We start from the raw sequence: 17,171 nt of genomic DNA on the forward strand, positions 1-17,171 counted from the left end.
ATTATTCTAGATAATCTGGGTGGGCCTGACTCAATCAGTTGAAAAGCCTTAAGAGCAGAGCTGAGGCTTTCCTGGAGAAGAAATCCTACCTGTGGACAGCAGCACCAGCCTATCTGCCTGCTCTGTGAATTTCCAACTTGCGTAACCAGCCCCCACAAATGTGTAAGCCAATCCCTTGTAATAAACCCCTTAATATATACCTGCTACTGGTTCTGCTTCTCTGACTGATACGTTCATAAATCATCAACACCTCACAAACATAAAGTACCAAGGAACAACTTTAATAAAACATATGTGAGTCCTATGTGGCTCCAAGAGATACAAACCCAAATAAATTTAGGTTTATACATAGTCCTAGAAGCTGAATTTATTTCAATCACACAATCATCTTAAAGTTCCTCCTGAAGACTTAAAGAAAGAGAACAATATGGAAAATGATCACTGCTCACATTTATTGAGTGCTTACTCTGTGTTGGTCTCTTCATTTAAGCTGCACAAAATCACCCTGGGAAGTAGAAAAAGACAACCTATTCACTAAAGATCAAGTATTACAGCAGCCGGGACCTGGCTTATTTTGCAAATAGGGTCTTACAATGTGTATCCTAGCTATTAAGGATTTTTTAGATGCTTCCTTTTTTTCTTCAGATTCATTCATGGCTGCACTGTCTAGAATTTAGTGTTTGAAAGCCTAGTCCACCCCCATGCTCTCTTCCTTTTGGGATCCCAATGTCTTTGAGTACCACACCTTCTTCTCAAATAACTCATTCACATGACAATGACAAGTAAAATGGGGGTGGGAGGAATAAGGACCAAGAGGTTAGGGAGAAAATAAGATGGTTTCCAAATAAGAATTTGTCAGCACTTGCAACTTCTATTCAAGGTATTGCTATGTCTCATTAAAGTGAATATAGCAGCTCAGTATATGAACATGTGGATAAAATTTTCATTCCTATATGTGGAGTGAATTAAGTAATTTGTATGTTTTAAAATTTGTTAACTTAAATATTTTAAAAACAGAAGCCTATCAAAAAATTTAAAGATATAATAGAAAATAAAAACAGCAGCTTCTCGAGAAAGAAATCATAATTGGAAATTTTTTTTTTTTTGAGTTGGAGTCTCACTGTGTTGCCCAGACTGGAGTGCAGTGGCCGCTCCCGGTCACCGCAGCCTCGACCCGCTGGGCTCCGGCGATCCTTCCACCTCAGCCTTCCAAGTAGCTGGAACTACAGGCACGCACTACCATGCCCAGCTGATTTTTTGATTTATTGTAGAGATGAGGTCTCGCCAAGTTGCCCAGGTGGGTCTCGAACCCGCAGGTTCAGGCAATCCACTCACCTCAGCCTCCCAAAGGCGCGGGATTACAGGCTGAGCCACCGAGCCTGCTGGAAATTTTTGAAGAGGGGTAGATTTGGGTTTCACTCTGTTGTCAGGCTGGAGAGCAGTCACACAATCACAGCTCAGAGTAACAGCCTTGATCTCCTGGACTCAGGCAATCCTTTCACCTCAGCCTCCCGAGAAGATGGGACTACTGGTGTGAGCCACCACGTCCAGCTAAGTTTTGACTTTTGTAGAGATGAGGTCTTGCTATGTTGCCTAACCTGGTCTCAAACTACTGGGCTCAAGTGATCCTCCTGCCTCAGCCTCCCAAAGTGTTGGGGCAACAGATGTGAGCTACCGCGCCCAGCCAGAATGTTTAATAAATTGGAGAAAGGCAAAGTTCTTTCCATTATCCCAGAATGACACAGAAACACATGTGCAGGATAACACATGTGCAGGATTTTATTAAAAGAATATACAATTAGCATTAGAATAAAAGTTACTGACTTCATCCTGCTGTGTGTGGATGGTGAATGGTGGACTGTAGTATCTTTCTCAGAAGTTGAAAAAGGATGCAATGCCCAATCAGACATCAATATTCCTATATCACAATATATTACAGATTAGATACTAATGATGAGGTAAATAAATTATTATAGACATGCACTCCGTATCGTGTACTTTGAAAATCTATGATAAGCATCTGTAAAACAAACTTATTTTGCATTAACGAAAACATGGTATCATTAGTTTTAGTACCCTTATCTGGATGCCAGCATATCTAATAGAGTTTCTAAGTCTGGGAATTTTCAGAACAGTAAATTGTGCAGTAGAAAAAATTTCAAAGTCTGATGCTAGCGCTGGTATCATATTGGAAGAGAACAACATTTACAATGGGTCATCTCCAGACTGTGTAACTGGCTGGCTCTATGCTATGATCACAACATATAAGGCCTCAGGAAGCAAAGCGTGTGGTTCAGTAGTGAGGGCCACTGGTTACCTGTTAATCTGATAAATTCTCACTGGTCTAATAATCCTTGCCTGTGACAGTGTGTACATTACATCTAAGTAGCTGTAACACTTTACAGACCAAAGGGCAGGCTTCTCCTTAATATTCTTCATCTGCAATACTCACAGGATATTTTGATGCTTATGTACATAAAACACAGTTTAATGCCAATCTAAAGGGAAAATGCTAAAGCCAGCGGTTTGTTTTATTCCATTTTTCTCCATTTGATGGAACAGTACTAAAAGCAAAAAATCCTATGAACTGACATGATGTGGCAGAATGCAAGATTTCTTGGGAAATCAATCAGAAGACAAAACTTTCACTTTTTAATGGAGTTTCTTGGAATAATTATCTGTGTTTCAAAAATGACTCACCAGTGATGCCGTTGGATTCCTGCTGTAAGTCACAGTACCAGAGTCGGTTTACTGGGTCACACCCCTCCCTTATTGATAACAAGACATAGCGGCCATCGTCAGATAACTACAAAGGAAATAAAAACAGTACACGGGCTAATCAGAATGTATTTTTTGTGAGAACATTGTTAAGTACTCAGTAAGAAAATTAAAGCTAACTTACAAATGCGGTGTTTTTACCCCAGACTTATGGTCTGATTCTAAAGTTATCTCTAAAAAAAATGAACATCAATTTTAATTGTCTTAATCATAGTTTAACAAATCATAGTGATTATTTAAGTAGAAAACATCAGTAGATATAACTGAATGTAATAGTGACTTCAATGCAATTTTTATTTAAATTTCTAGTCTATTCTTCAAACTGAAAAGATATGCAATCAGTCCTTCTGAATATAATATCTGTGGCTTTGACATTCCTTCATGGGTCACACAATTTAAGAGTTGTTCTAAATGAGTAAGAATTAGCAAATCCGGTGTAGTTGCAAGATGTTCCCCATGGTTTATGTGAGTCACAATAGCACATTTCTTCTTCTTTTTTTTTTGAGTTGGAATCTAACTTTGTTACCTAGGCTGGAGTGCAGAAGCATGCTCACAGCCACCCCAGTGTTGACGTGCTAGGCTCTGTCGATCCATCCACCTCAGTCTTCCAAGTAGCCGGCACTATAGGTGCGTGCTACCATGCTTGGCTAATTTTTTATTTATCATAGAGACAAGATCTCGCCAAGTTGCCTGGGCTGGTCTTGAACTCGCGGGCTTAAGCAATCCACTCGCCTTGGCCTCCCAAAGTGCTGGGATTACAGACTGAGCCACTGAGCTTGGCCACAATAACACATTTCTACAGAACAACTGTTTATGCACGTTGACCACAAGTTCTCAGAGATGAAAGGCTGGGCTTCTGGGATTTTCTTTTTTTTAGCATAAAATAGTAGAATCTCAGGTAGCAAAAAAGAATCAAATACAACAGACAATTTATTACTAAGTTGACAAAATTGATACGTGGCATCAGACTATATATATCCTTCTGCAACTAATTTTTTAACTCAATGTAATTTTTACAATGAATCCATGTTGATATAAGTAAATCCACATTCATTCTAACCATTGTACAGTATTTTAATCTAGGAATATACTATAATTAATTGATCCATCTTTCTACCAGTAAACATTTACAATTCCATTTTCTTCCCATTACAAACAATTATTTAGAAAAATTCTTGAACATGTCTATTTGTGACCTAAGATGCTTCCCAGGACATGTAATTAGAAGTAAAATTGCTCAGTGATAGGATACGCATATATTCATTTTTATTAGATGCTGTCAAATTATTCTCCAAAGTGGTAATAACCAATTCAAACTCTTACCTAGCATAGTGAATGACAGTTCCTGTTTTCTATATCTTTATGATGATTAATCTTGTATGTCAACTTGGTTAGGCCACAAACACCAGGTATTTGGTTAAACCTCCTTAGACTAGATACTTCTGTAAAGGTGTTTTTTAGATGAGGTTACATTTAAACAAGCAAATATGGAGTGAAGCAGAGTACCCTCCATATGGTGGGCCTCATCTAATTAGCTGAAGGCCTACATAGAACAAATGCTGACCTCTGAGCAAGAAGAAATTCAGCCAGAAGCAAAAACCTGTCGTGACATTTCAAATGAGTCTCTTGCAAATGAACACAACTTATTCACTTTTTAAAATTCAGGCTAAAAATCTGTATATCCATTAATTGTTATTGCTGATGTACTGGCTTCCACAGTCTTAATTTTTGTTTTGCTTTATTTTTTAATTTTTATATATGTTATTTTAAAGATGTAGGGTATAATTCAGGATTGGGTATACAAGTGGGCATCATACAGGTAAAGTTTGGGCCTCCCTTTGGTCCCCACTGTGCCTGGTTTGAGATTAGGTACCCTAACTGATGTTGTGTCTCCCCCATACACACCCCAGCATATCCCGCTACTGCCAATCCCTCTCTTATAGTATTATGGTAAATGTTCAGGGTCCGCTTATGAGTGAGAACATGCAATACTCTGTTCTTTGTTTCTGTGATAGATCACTGAGTATTATTGTCTCTAAATCCATTTGTCTCTAAGTCCATTATGCTTGTCCTTCTTTATGGCTGTGTAATATTCCATTGTGTATATGTACCACATTTTTTTATCCAGTCCAGTTTCGATGGGCAGTATGGTTGGTTCCATGTTTTTGCTATTGTGAATACTGCTGCAATAATCATGCATGTGCAGGTATCTTTTTTGTAGAATGATTTGAGTTCCTCCAGGTATATTCCCAGTAGGAGGACTGCTGGGTCATATGGAAGGTCAATTTCTAGTTCTTTTAGAAATTGCCACTCTGTTTTCCATAGAGGTTGAACTAGTTTGCATTTTCACTAACAGTGCAGAAGCATTCCCTTTCTCTGCATCCTCGCCAGCATCTGCTGTTGTTTGTTTTATTAATGATGGTAATTTTTACTGGAGTTAGGTGGTACCTCAATGTGGTTTTGATTTGCATTTCTCTGATGATTAGTGAAGCTGAGTACTTTCTCATGTGTCTATTGGTTGCCTGTATATCTTCTTTTAATAAGTGTCTATTCATGTCTTTTGTCCACTTTTTAATGGGGCCATTTGTTTTTTTCCTTTTGGCACATTTGAGTTCCTTATAGATCCTGGATGTTAGGCCTTTGTCAGATATACAGTTGGCAAATATTTCTTCCCATTTTGTGGGCACATTCTTAATTGTGAACGTCCTAGTCAACTGACTTTTCTCTTCTTTCCCCTATGTAATTTTCCTTCTTTGATAGCTTTGGGAGTTATACATTCTATTTTCCTTTAGCTTTTAATATACATGGCTAATAAGGCAATGTTCAGGGTTTTAGTTCTACCTTATTTTTAAACTTTCATTAAGAATATTATAGGCAACCTCACAATTGTAATTCGATTAAATATAATTGAAAGCAGCCTCATTAACAATGCCTCATACTTTTGTCTCTTGTCCTTTAAATAAAGACAGACTCTTTACAGCTTAGTGCTTAAAGTCATGCTACATCAATCATAAACGATGGCTAATTAAGTTGTAGTGATTCACTCAACAGAAAGATAAGCCAGTAAAATTCACTGCAAGAATCACACCAAACCTTCGATGACAGCTGTCTCAAGCACATCTAATGAGTTTTTCTCAGCATTTCTGGCTGGGCTAAATAGTTGTAGCAGTTTATTTTTAATCTAGGGCAGGATGTCCCAAGGTACAATGCTGTTAGAATGCCAATTAAGTCAGTCTTCACTATAATTCTCTTTATCACAATCCATAGATGTTCCATAGACACTAAATTTGCTAAACTGGAAGGAAACAACTTAGAATTCTCAAATGTTCAAGGTCTCAAAATCATGTATAGGTCACTGTTGCTCTAAAATGTACAGATTAGAAATATACCTTCTTCCACTAAAATTTAATTAACAGCAATACATGCTAAACAGTAGCCTCACACGTGGACTATTTCAAGGCAATTGCAAAGATGAATTTTGAAAATCACTGGGAGAGAAAGACAAGAATCCTGTTGATGAGAAGGTCATCTGACTGTTAACAGAATAAAGTGACTCTCCTGAAAGCCAGAGAAAAGGAAAACAGAAAAGCAGGTGAAGCAAGGGGCTGTCGGACCTTCATGAAACAGCATAAATCCCAATTCACAAAATATCGTGGCTTTTTCTTTAAACAATATGACACTAGCTAGAATAACTGTTCTCTCTGGAAGCAATTAATCTGATTCAAAAATGATTTTTTTTGCAAAAAGGCTACAATAATATTAGCCTGACCAATGACGAAATATGTAACTCCTAAATCTATGCTTTTCACAGCTTCCGTCTTTTAGGTCTGTATTATTTTAAGCAAATTTTCCTGAAGTCAAAATGCCTTTACTTCAAGAAACTCTACCATTTATGTAAATAAAACATTAAAAACAAGATTCTAAGAATTACTATAAATGAAGCATTTACATTTGCTGATCCTAAATCTACTACGTGCATTGGGAGCAATTATGGATAGGGATGAAAGCTATACTTCTTGACCATTCTTATTACTGTCCATTTTTAATACGCAGGATACTTTGAAAATCTAATTCTTTTAAGTCATTTGTTGAATTACTTTTAGAGTACTGATTAGATATAATAGAAATGTTAACTAAAAAATAAGGAAGTACTAACATCTGTACAGATAAAAGCATGTGGACAAAAAAAAATTTAGATGTACAAAGAATGTGGTATTCTACAGATGGGCTAAATCAGGGGTCCCCAACCCCCAGGCCACAGACTGATAGCTAACAGGCCACACAACAGGAGGTGAGCAGCGGGCAAGCCAGTGAAGCTTCATCTGTATTTACAGTTGCTCCCCATTGCTCACATTACTGCTTGAGCTCTGCCTCCTGTCAGAGCAACAGCAGCATTAGATTCTCATAAGAGCATGAACCCTATTATGAACTGCACATGCGTGTGATCTGGCTTGCGCTCTCCTTATGAGAGTCTAATGCCTGACGATCTGAGGTGAAACTGAGATGATGAGGCTAGCACTGGGAAGCAGCTGCAAATACAGATTAACATGAGCAGTGAGGTTTGACTGCACATCTCCCCGCCCCCAGACCATGGAAAATTTGTCTTCCACAAAACTGGCTCCTGATGTCAAAAAGATTGTGGACTGCTGTTCTGGAAGGTCCAGCTCAGTTCACCAAAAGAGCTAACTACCAAAGCCTCAAGGGCAAAAGCCTATTAATGATAACACATATTCCTTTGCCCAGGGCAGACGAGGTTGGACATGGAACTGTCATGGTCTTAATAGGAGTCCTGGTCAACTTCCCAACCCTAGAACAATTTCCTGTCTCCTTTACCAAATAACACGTGCCACTTGACACTGCCATCCACTATTCTGGGCAGCCAAAGCTGAGGTTGTTTACTCAACCAACATTTACCAAGGATCTACCAAGAGCCTGCTGCTGAATTTGGGTCTGGAACACTAGATCAATAGAACAGAGTCTTCCAGAGCTCATGCTCAGGTGGGAGGAATACAAATGCAGACACACACAGAAAAAGCCATGTTGTAGAACATTAATGGCAAGAAGTACAAAGTTTGATAGTAGTGCCAGAGAAGGGTATCTACTAGGAAGGTGAGCTGGGAGGAAGAATGAGATCTGAGAAGGTTTTGGAAAGGGAAGGCCCCTAACTGATTCTTTAAGGAGTAGTAGAATTCTCCTAAAACCGGCTTCTTGAAGTGGTCTATTTTTACAACCCAGTGGCTATGTTGGTTTAGATTATCTGGTATAGAGAGTCATATCTAACATACGAGGTCCGACAATTAGGTTTGTGAACCATCGTAGAAAAAGTGCAATGTACCTTATTTGGAATAAAGTACTCCCTTAGGAAGCTATGCACCGATGTCAGCACCTAGTCTACCCATCAAAGCAATTTTGGAACTCTTTTTTCTGGAATGGCTATCAGAGCTGTCATCATTAGCTGTTGAAGTCTGACAATTAAGTTCATGAACTTGCCACCATGCACTCATGTTGGCACCATGGTACAAATAACTGTATTGGACCATCTTCCTACTCACCTGATCTATGCCCCGATTACTTCTTTCTTTACCTAAAGATAAGGAAAATGTTGAAAGGAAGATATTTGATGAAACTCAGGACCTCAAAAGTAATACAATGACGGCTCGGATGGCCATTCCAGAAAAAAAGTTCCAAACTTGCTTTGACAGGTGGACTAGGTGCTGGCATCGGTACATAGTTTCCCAAGTGAAGTACTTCAAAGGTGACCATAGTGAAATTCAGCAATGAGGGATGCAGCACTTTTTCTAGGATGAGTTTGTGAGCTTAACTGTTGGACCTCGTATACTCAAGCTGCATTCATTCATTCTCAAGTAGACATGTCACTGACAGACACTGGCATGTGGAGAAGATATTGTGGTGGGCTGCCTTCCAGGACTGAAGCACTCATTCTCCCAGTTGCTGGTACTGGGTGCTGGAAGCAGACAGCTCAGCTGAGAACCTCTGCAGGACTCATCCTAAAGTTGAACAGTCACCCTTCATTCCCACAAAGGTCATTCATTCTTTCGGGTTCATTCACATATGACAGAGGACCCCCAAAACAGGGAACCCTCATTTTTTGGAGGGCAGGCCCCCATAGTACAGGTTTCCCCTACTGGGTAAGTGTAGGAAACCATCGACATCAGTGCACCAGCTAGCGTTGTTGTGAGAGGTTGCATTAGGTCAGTACATTTTTATTTGAAGATTCTTTCAACACATTTGCCCATTTCATGACAGACGATTTACACAAACAACCTGCCCACATAAGCGCTGAATGTTCAGCAGTTTTTGACCAAAAACGGCATGAACCTACCCTCCCCTATTCAACTAATCTCATCCCAAGTAACTTTTTTTTTTGTTTGTTTCCCCAGATGAAAACAGTCCTCAAAAAGAACTGTTTTGCTGATGTGGAGGAGGTGAAAAAAAATGGCAGAAACACTAAAAGGCATCACAATGGACAAGTTCAAAAACTGTTTTGAGCAGTGGAAAAAGCATCTCAATAGGTGTACTGTACCATAGGAGAGTACTTTGAAGAGGACTGAAGTTTAAATATGTAAGAATAAATACACAATTTTTTATAAATAAGTTCTAGGATTTTTGGGTCCTCCCTCATGTCACAACTAGTTAACACAGAGTCACAAAGGCCTGGACCTCTCACCATCCAGTTAATCTTTCCACCTCAGTCTTCCAAATAGCCAAAACTATAAGCATGCACTACCATGCCTGGCTAGTTTTTGATTTATTGCAGAGATGAGGTCTCGCCAAGTTGCCTGGGCTGGTCTTGAACTCGTGGGTTCCGGCAATCCACTCACCTCAGCCTCCCAAAGTGCTGGGATTACAGCTGAGCCACCAAGCCTGTCCAGGACTCCATTTTCATAAGACATCATCAGTTCTACCATTAGGTCACTGGAGAGTTTTTTATATATATACCAGGGGTGCCAAAAAAAAAAGTAAACATAGTTTAAGAGATGCTATTTATATATTACTTTCACTTCGCCATAATCAGAAGTGTCTGGACGCTGAGGGTAACCACTTTGAGTACCTCTTGTAATTGCAGAAGTCAAGTGTGACCTGTATTCATCTTTTGTTATAATACAGTTTTTTTCTTTCTTAAGATGTGTATACATTTTTTTGGCACCCTCTGTATATAAACCATATCTATATGAATCTTTGGAAATACGTGTGAAATAGATAATAATGTCAATACAGCAGTTTTTCTGGAGAATGAGTATTATAAACAATAAACCTATATTATTATTTATCATTACTCACATAATAAAAACTTTGAAGCTGATGAATTTGAGTATTCTCAGTCTCAACACTATATAATGCTAAGGATGGCTGGGCTTTCCAAATGACCTAAATAAGCAAACCTTTCTTCATACATCTCATACTAAGATAAAATTAACAGAAAAAGGTCTAACATTTTAAACTCCCAATCATTTAACTCTCTACAAAGTCATTTGTCTTTCAAAACAATACGACACAAAAACCAGTATTTATAAATATATAGGATATGTGGACCATCATCAAATATATCATTATTAAAGAAAAACTCATAAGTTATTTTAAGCTGAAGCTGCTCAACTCCAGAGTCATGTGGTCTTGTGTTAATAACTAAATCTTCATGGACATGAAATTTCTTTTATATGGAATTTTTTCCTCTTAGACTCTAACAAAGAGTGGGTGGAGAAACCCTTTCTTCATAATTTGAATCCACATGTACTTTCAAGTTGAGGAAAGTATTTTCTTTTATGTGTTATAATAAAATAATTGTGTATAAAAAGTACACTAAAAAGCAGTGACACTTGAAATTGTCCTGGAAATTAACAAAAGGAGTGAAACTGGATTTAAACAACCTTGAGAGTTAATCATGCTACTCTCAGAGCATGAAACGTTATCAAATTTACTTTATACACTCTTTTGAATTCCTTTCATAATAGTTGCGAAACTTAACAACACCCCTTTAATTTTATTTTCCAACATTTAACTTAGAAAAACTTTTAAATGTTAAACTAACTACCTACAGTGATGACTTTTTCCATATGAGACTCATTTATGGATTTGTAATAAAAATAAGACACAAAACACAACGTCAGTACTAGCTATACAGGATAGCCTTAAGCACACATGGGCGTGAATTAATATAAACATTTCTAATGAGTAGTCATTAAATCAAATCACCCAGTCTTCCCAGTTCAGAGTGGTACTATAGCAATAGGGGGAAAAAAGAAACCAACCAAAATTCTATGTGATGTGTTGCTTGGCATGCCAGAAACAGATAAAGAAAACTCTGAGAAAAGAAAACACATGCAAAATAAAATAAGTAACACTGGTCTTGACATGATATGGCCACCACTGTTTCTAATCTACCTGGTTGTTTGTCTGGCAGATAAGCTTGGCTATTCAAGAATCTGTTTGTTTTCTTTTCTCCCTTACTGATCAATAACAGGGTTCAGGTGAGCAACATGACTGGCTAACAGCCCCAACAACCCTACTACACAAAGGGCTCTCTCTGTCAGGAGCAGTTTTATTGTCTACAGAGCAGCAGGGCCTGCCTGCTTTTACTCCCAAGCACAACTCCGGGTTGGTTTCCCGACTTTTCTGCCTTCCCAATCACGCTGAGATTCCCCTGTGAACTAAGCAGCATGATGAATACGATCACGTAAGGCAGAACTAATGAAAGAGAAAACAGTGGTGGACACAAGGTTAGGGCTTATTCAGTCCTGGGGGAGATAAACATATGAACTGTGCCAACCAGGAAGAGAGCTGCTGAGCAATTACTAATTCCAAGACAGAAATGCCCAACAAGCAAGGGGCAGAGGAGGCAAGTTCCCACAGGAATATCACTGGGTTTCCTGTGTATGTTCTGGAAGGTGAGGCCTTGTAGGTCTTCACCTACATGAACTTTATTCAGCAGGGGAAGTGGGAGTGTAATTAACACTCACTGCATGCCTGCTATGAGTCAAGCATCAGGCAAGACATTTTACACAATAGATGCATAATATATATAATTAGATATTTTTAATTACTAGGGATCACAAGTGATCACATAAAAATGATTTATGGAGATACATGACAAATATTAACGCTTTAAGGTCACCTTTGTTAAAAAAAAAAACAACAGAATTAGGTATAATAGAATTAGGTTCTCAGTATAGGATTTAGCTAGATAATCACAAAGAGGCTGGCATTTTCTCCTTAATCCTTTCTAAAGGGACTTCATGCATTTCCACAATCTTCATTCAAGAGCACCCTCTGCTGGGAACTGTGCCTCAAAATGCTTGATTTCCTTAGTTATTTTTTTCCCCCAAATGCTCACAATTCACTTTAAAATTGAAGGGGTTTTTTTTTTGTCCGATAGAACCTTATAAACCATTACAATTTCTATCATCCCACAATCCTGCTCTTCAAGTAAAGCCTTATTGTCTATATTAAATCACTGACAGTCTGTCCAGCCAAGCCAAATGCCAGCTATCGGTCTCATGTTACACCCCAGAGGCACGAGGGGGCGCCTGTCCCTGAGCCCAGCTGTTTGGACACGTGCAGGAGAGACTGAGGGTGGGAGGCTGCCCCAGGTCCTTGGCTTCAAATGAGGATGACAGTGCTGAACACTGCCTGCGCTTCTGGGATGGGGCGACCAGGGATGCCGCTTCCCCTGGGTCAAGAGGTACCCAGGAAGTTGCCAGGAAGGGGGCTGACCCACAGTCATCCTGAAAGGGCCCCACTGAAAAAGCGAGGAGTGGCAGACAGATCTGAATCTCAAGCTTGCAGCAAAAGCTTTGGGGGACTGGGGCAGGGAGTGGAAAAGGTCAGCTGGAGAGTTTATAACTCACATCAGAGAACAAAGTACAGAGGTTCCCCAGAATTAAGGGATGTCACTACAAAAGGATGCCACAAGAGGAAATGGTACCTAGACACACTTCCCGACGTTTGAGCAGCCACAAAAGGCCAACAAACAGCCATAGAGGAGCAATTATCCTGCTCCCCAAGCCTAACTCCTCTTCTCCACATGGCTATGGAAGAAAACAAAACAGGATGACCAAGCAAAGGAGGGCTTCGGCAAACCTGAGCCAGGGCAAGGGAAGCAGCGTGTAGATTGAAGACAGTGATACTGTTTTGAACCTGTAGCAACCATCCTAACACCCAGAAAGTGATGGGTTCTGCTGGGTTGAAGGGATCATCCCAGGGAGACACTGTTGCAGGCAGATGCCACTGAAGGCAACAGGGGGAAAACCAAAGATGCTTCTGCACTGGAATTCTGAGTTCTGCTTGATCAAGACAAGAAAGACCTGTCCAAGCAGGAAGGCAGAGGAGACATCTGCAAGGGAAGGAGATATCATGAGGAGGTGGCATCTAAGAAATAAAGGGAAGTTCTCTGTAAACTTGGACTGTGGCAGTCAGAGGAATGAAGGATAGCAGCAGACTAGAGAAATCCACACAGGTCCAGTTCTAGCCACCCGGCCCCTCCAGCCACACCTACAAAGCCAACACCCCACCCCACGTCCCTTACCCCCAGCAGTGATGAGGTCTGACAATTAGTTTCAAGAAACATCCTAGTAAAATGCTGCATACTTCACTGCTGAATACCATTACAGTAACCTTTGAAATATTTCCCTTGGGAAGCAATGCACTGAAGTCCGTATCTAGTACATCCATCAAAGCAATTTTGGGACTTTTTTTCTGGAATGGTCATCAGAGCCTTTGTCATTATTTGTTGAGTTCTGACCATTAAGTTTGTGAACTTGCCACCACGTACGTACAAATCACTGTACTGGAACATCCTCCCTACTCACCTGATCTGGCCCTCAATGACTTTTTTCTTGAACCCCCCAAAAGATAAAGGAAATATTGAAAGGAAGACATTTGATGATATTCAGGACATCAAGAGTAATATGACAACAACTCTGATGGCCATTCTAGAAAAAGAATTCTAAAATTGCTTTGACGGGTGGACGAGGCACTGATGTTGGTACATAGCTTGCCAAGGGGAGAACTTCAAAGGTGACCATAGTGACACTCAGCAATGAGATATGAAACACTTTTTTAGGATGAGCTTGTGAACAAGGCTAGGAGATGCTACTATAAAACCTCCATCCACAATTTCAAAACTGACAGAGCCCTGAAGGAAACGCAGGAAACAGCCTCAGACAGATGAAGTGACTTGCCTAAGGCCACACAGATGAAACTAGAATAAAAATCTCTGCTCTAGTACAGTCCCATCATATAACACTGGCTCTCCATTCACAGACACTGTCAAATGCATTATCAAAGTACTAGTTCAGGCCAGTGGTGGTGGCTCACACCTATAATTCTACCATTTTGGGAGGCCAAGGCGGGTGAATTGCTTGAACCCAAGAGTTCAAGAACAGCCTGGGCAACATAGCGAGAACTTGTCTCTAAAAAATAAAAATAAGACTGGGCGCGGTGGCTCAAGCCTGTAATCCCAGCACTTTGGGAAGCCAGAGGAGGGGACTGCCTGAGCCCATAGGTTTCCGAGAACAGCCTGGGCAACTTGGCGAGACCTCATCTCTGCAATAAAAAATAAAATAAATAAATAAATTAGCCAGGTGTGGGAGCACGTGCCTGTAGTTCCAGATACTTGAAAGGCTGAGGTGAAAAGATCGCCTAAGCCCACCAGGTCGACGCTGGGGTGGCCATGAGCATGCCACTGCACTCCAGCCTGGGCTACAGAGTAAGACTCCAACTCAAAAGAAATTTTTAAAGATTTTTAAAAATTAAAAAAAAAATAATTTTAAAAATTAGCTGGGTGTGGTGGCATGTACCTGTAGTCATAGCTACTCGGGATGTTGAGGTCAAGAATCACCTGAGCCCAGAAGGTCAAGGCTACTGTGAGCTGTGATCATCATGATTATGCCACTGCACTCCAGCCTGGGTGACAGAGTGAGAACCTGACTGAAAAAAAAAAAAGTGCTAGATCCCATGACGACCCTAAAAACAAGTACTTTCAAAATAAAAGCAATAATCTCAGTTATAAAGAAAGTCTACTGCTTTTCTCTAAGAAGCAAGAAGCAAGTCACTAAATAAAGGCTGTTAAGAAACAGCTTCATTTCCAAGAACTGGCCTGAGTGCCAACCTGTCGGCCAACCATGGGTGCTTCTGACACAGTCCGTTCCACAGTGCACCAGCTTTCTGAACTCCCCTGGTTCTACACTTCCTAGAAGGACACAAGAAATTCCAGCTCCAAGATTTGTCCCATGATCTAGATTTTTCTGAGTGGAAGACTTGGAACTAAACCATCAATTCAGAGTGGGCCTGCGGCTTCTGAAGGCTTATTTCCAGCAGTAATGCAATATTCATGTTTAAGTAACAAAGGGGACTCCTCTATGCAGCAAAATGGTCCTCCCTTGTCAGAAAGAGATTACATGCAGCTGGGTTAGGAAGGCGCATTCACCAAGCCAGAAAGACCTGCCTTAATGCAGTTTAAGGGAAGTTTATACCCAGTTTCTGTTTACCACGCCCAGTAGTTTTCTTAGAACCAAATTAGGGCCCTAATTCAATATTAAGATCAAATATGAGAGGGAACCCTGTCCCCCATAAAAAAAAACACATAATTATCTTTGAAAGGGCAGGCAGCTTGTAGCACACTCAGAATCTCCGCCTCCACATCAAATGGCCAACCAAAGATTTTATCTGGTAGTTTTGAGAAGGTTGCATCATGATTTGTAGAAGAAATGTCGTGAGTTGTGGCAAACAGGTGACTGGTTCGTCCACTAAGTAAACGCACCTGTCCACATCATGCTGCATGTTTAGCAGTTTTTCATTTAAAAATGCATGACCCCTGTACCCCGTCCTCCCTATTCACCCCATCTCATCCTGAATGACTTTTTTCTGTTTCCCTAGATTAAGAAAGTCCTCAAAGGGAAATGTTTTGCCAATGTGAAAGAAGTGAAGCAAAAAACAACAGAAGCACTAAAAGGCATCAAATCTGACAGGTTCAAAAACCATTTTGAGCAGTGGAAAAAGTGACGGTAGGTGTACTGCATCAAACAGAGAGTACGTTTTTCAGTGACTGAAGTTTAAGTGTGTAAGTATAAATATACAACTTTTTTTTTTGAGTCAGAGTCTCACTCCATTGTCCAGGCTGGAGTGCAATGGCATGCTCACGGTCACCCCAGCGTTGATCTGCTGGGCTCCAGTAATCTTTTCGCCTCAGCCTTCCAAGTAGCCAGAACTACAGACGCATGCTACCACGCCTGGCTAATTTTTTATTAATTATAGAGACGAGGTCTCGCCAAGTTGCCCAGGCTGGTCTCGAACTGGTGGGCTCTGGCAATCCACTTGCCTCAGCTTCCCAAAGTGCTGGGATTACAGGCTGAGCCACTGAGACTGGCCAATACAAAACTTTTTATAAATCAATTCCAGGTTTTTTGGGGGTCCCCCCTCAGACATATGTTCCTTCAGTTTAAAAAAAAATAAACTTCTTTTATTACTTCTGTGCAGTAGATATGCATCCCTTCATTTGCTGCCATTCTTTCAACTGTCATTACTCCTACACTTGAGTGTTCTTTCCTCTCGATCAGGGACACAGAGTCCTAGTGGTTAAGAAGATATAAACTATAGAGCCTAACAAAACCAGCAGGCGGTTCTAGCCATGGACTTCCAAGATAATTACCCCAGCAGGAACTGTATTCTGTTTATGCATAGAATGATCGCTTCCTTCTCAACACTGTGGTAAAGATTATATTAGACAAGTTACATAGAGTGTACATTATCGAATAAATGGTAGAAGGATCACCTGAACTATTTAAATCTGCTTTTCTTTTTATTTGCTGAGCTAGCAGAATTGACAACGTGCGTGTTAAATGCACTTGTGATATGTTTCTACTGCATCTGTAAACACTAGCTGCTTATAGCAGCATTACTCACAACAATGCTGAGGAAAGCAACCCAAGTGTCCATGGGAGAACTGACAGACAGAATGTGGTACACACACACACTGGAATACTACTGTCCAGCCTTAAAAAGGAAGGAAGTTCTGACATGCTGCAGGATGGATGAACGTGAGGATGTCATGTTCAGCATAATATCCTCACTTTCATCCATCCTACAGCAAAAGGACAAATACTGTATGATGACATTTATAAGCAAAGAGACAGAAAGAAAATGGTGGCTTCCAGGCGGTGGTAGTGGTGGCAGAGAAGAGAGGGAGGAATGAGTCATGATTCAATGGGTAGAGTGTCAGTTTTGCAGGATAAAGAAAGTTCTGAAGAGGATGGTGGTGGTAGCACACCAATGGTAATATGCTCAATGCTACTGAGCTGTACCCTTAAAAATGGCTCAAATAAGCCGGGCTCAGTGGCTCAGCCTGTAATCCCACGCCTTTGGGAGGCTGAGGTGAG

At 40.3% G+C, this 17,171-nt stretch overlaps 1 protein-coding gene across 1 annotated transcript in view; it reads right to left on the reverse strand.

The window, feature by feature from the left end:
* PREP (prolyl endopeptidase) overlaps nucleotides 1–17,171 on the reverse strand; it is a 139,321-nt gene that overhangs the window by 81,191 nt on the left and 40,959 nt on the right. The window contains exon 8 of the mRNA XM_008067059.2: nucleotides 2,701–2,806. Within this exon, the coding sequence (XP_008065250.2) occupies nucleotides 2,701–2,806 (106 nt within the window). The remainder of the gene's footprint in view (nucleotides 1–2,700; nucleotides 2,807–17,171) is intronic.

The sequence above is a fragment of the Carlito syrichta genome, unplaced genomic scaffold, assembly GCF_000164805.1.
Source record: "Carlito syrichta isolate Samal-C Ts95f unplaced genomic scaffold, Tarsius_syrichta-2.0.1 Scaffold309276, whole genome shotgun sequence".
Classification (NCBI taxonomy): Eukaryota; Metazoa; Chordata; class Mammalia; order Primates; family Tarsiidae; genus Carlito; species Carlito syrichta.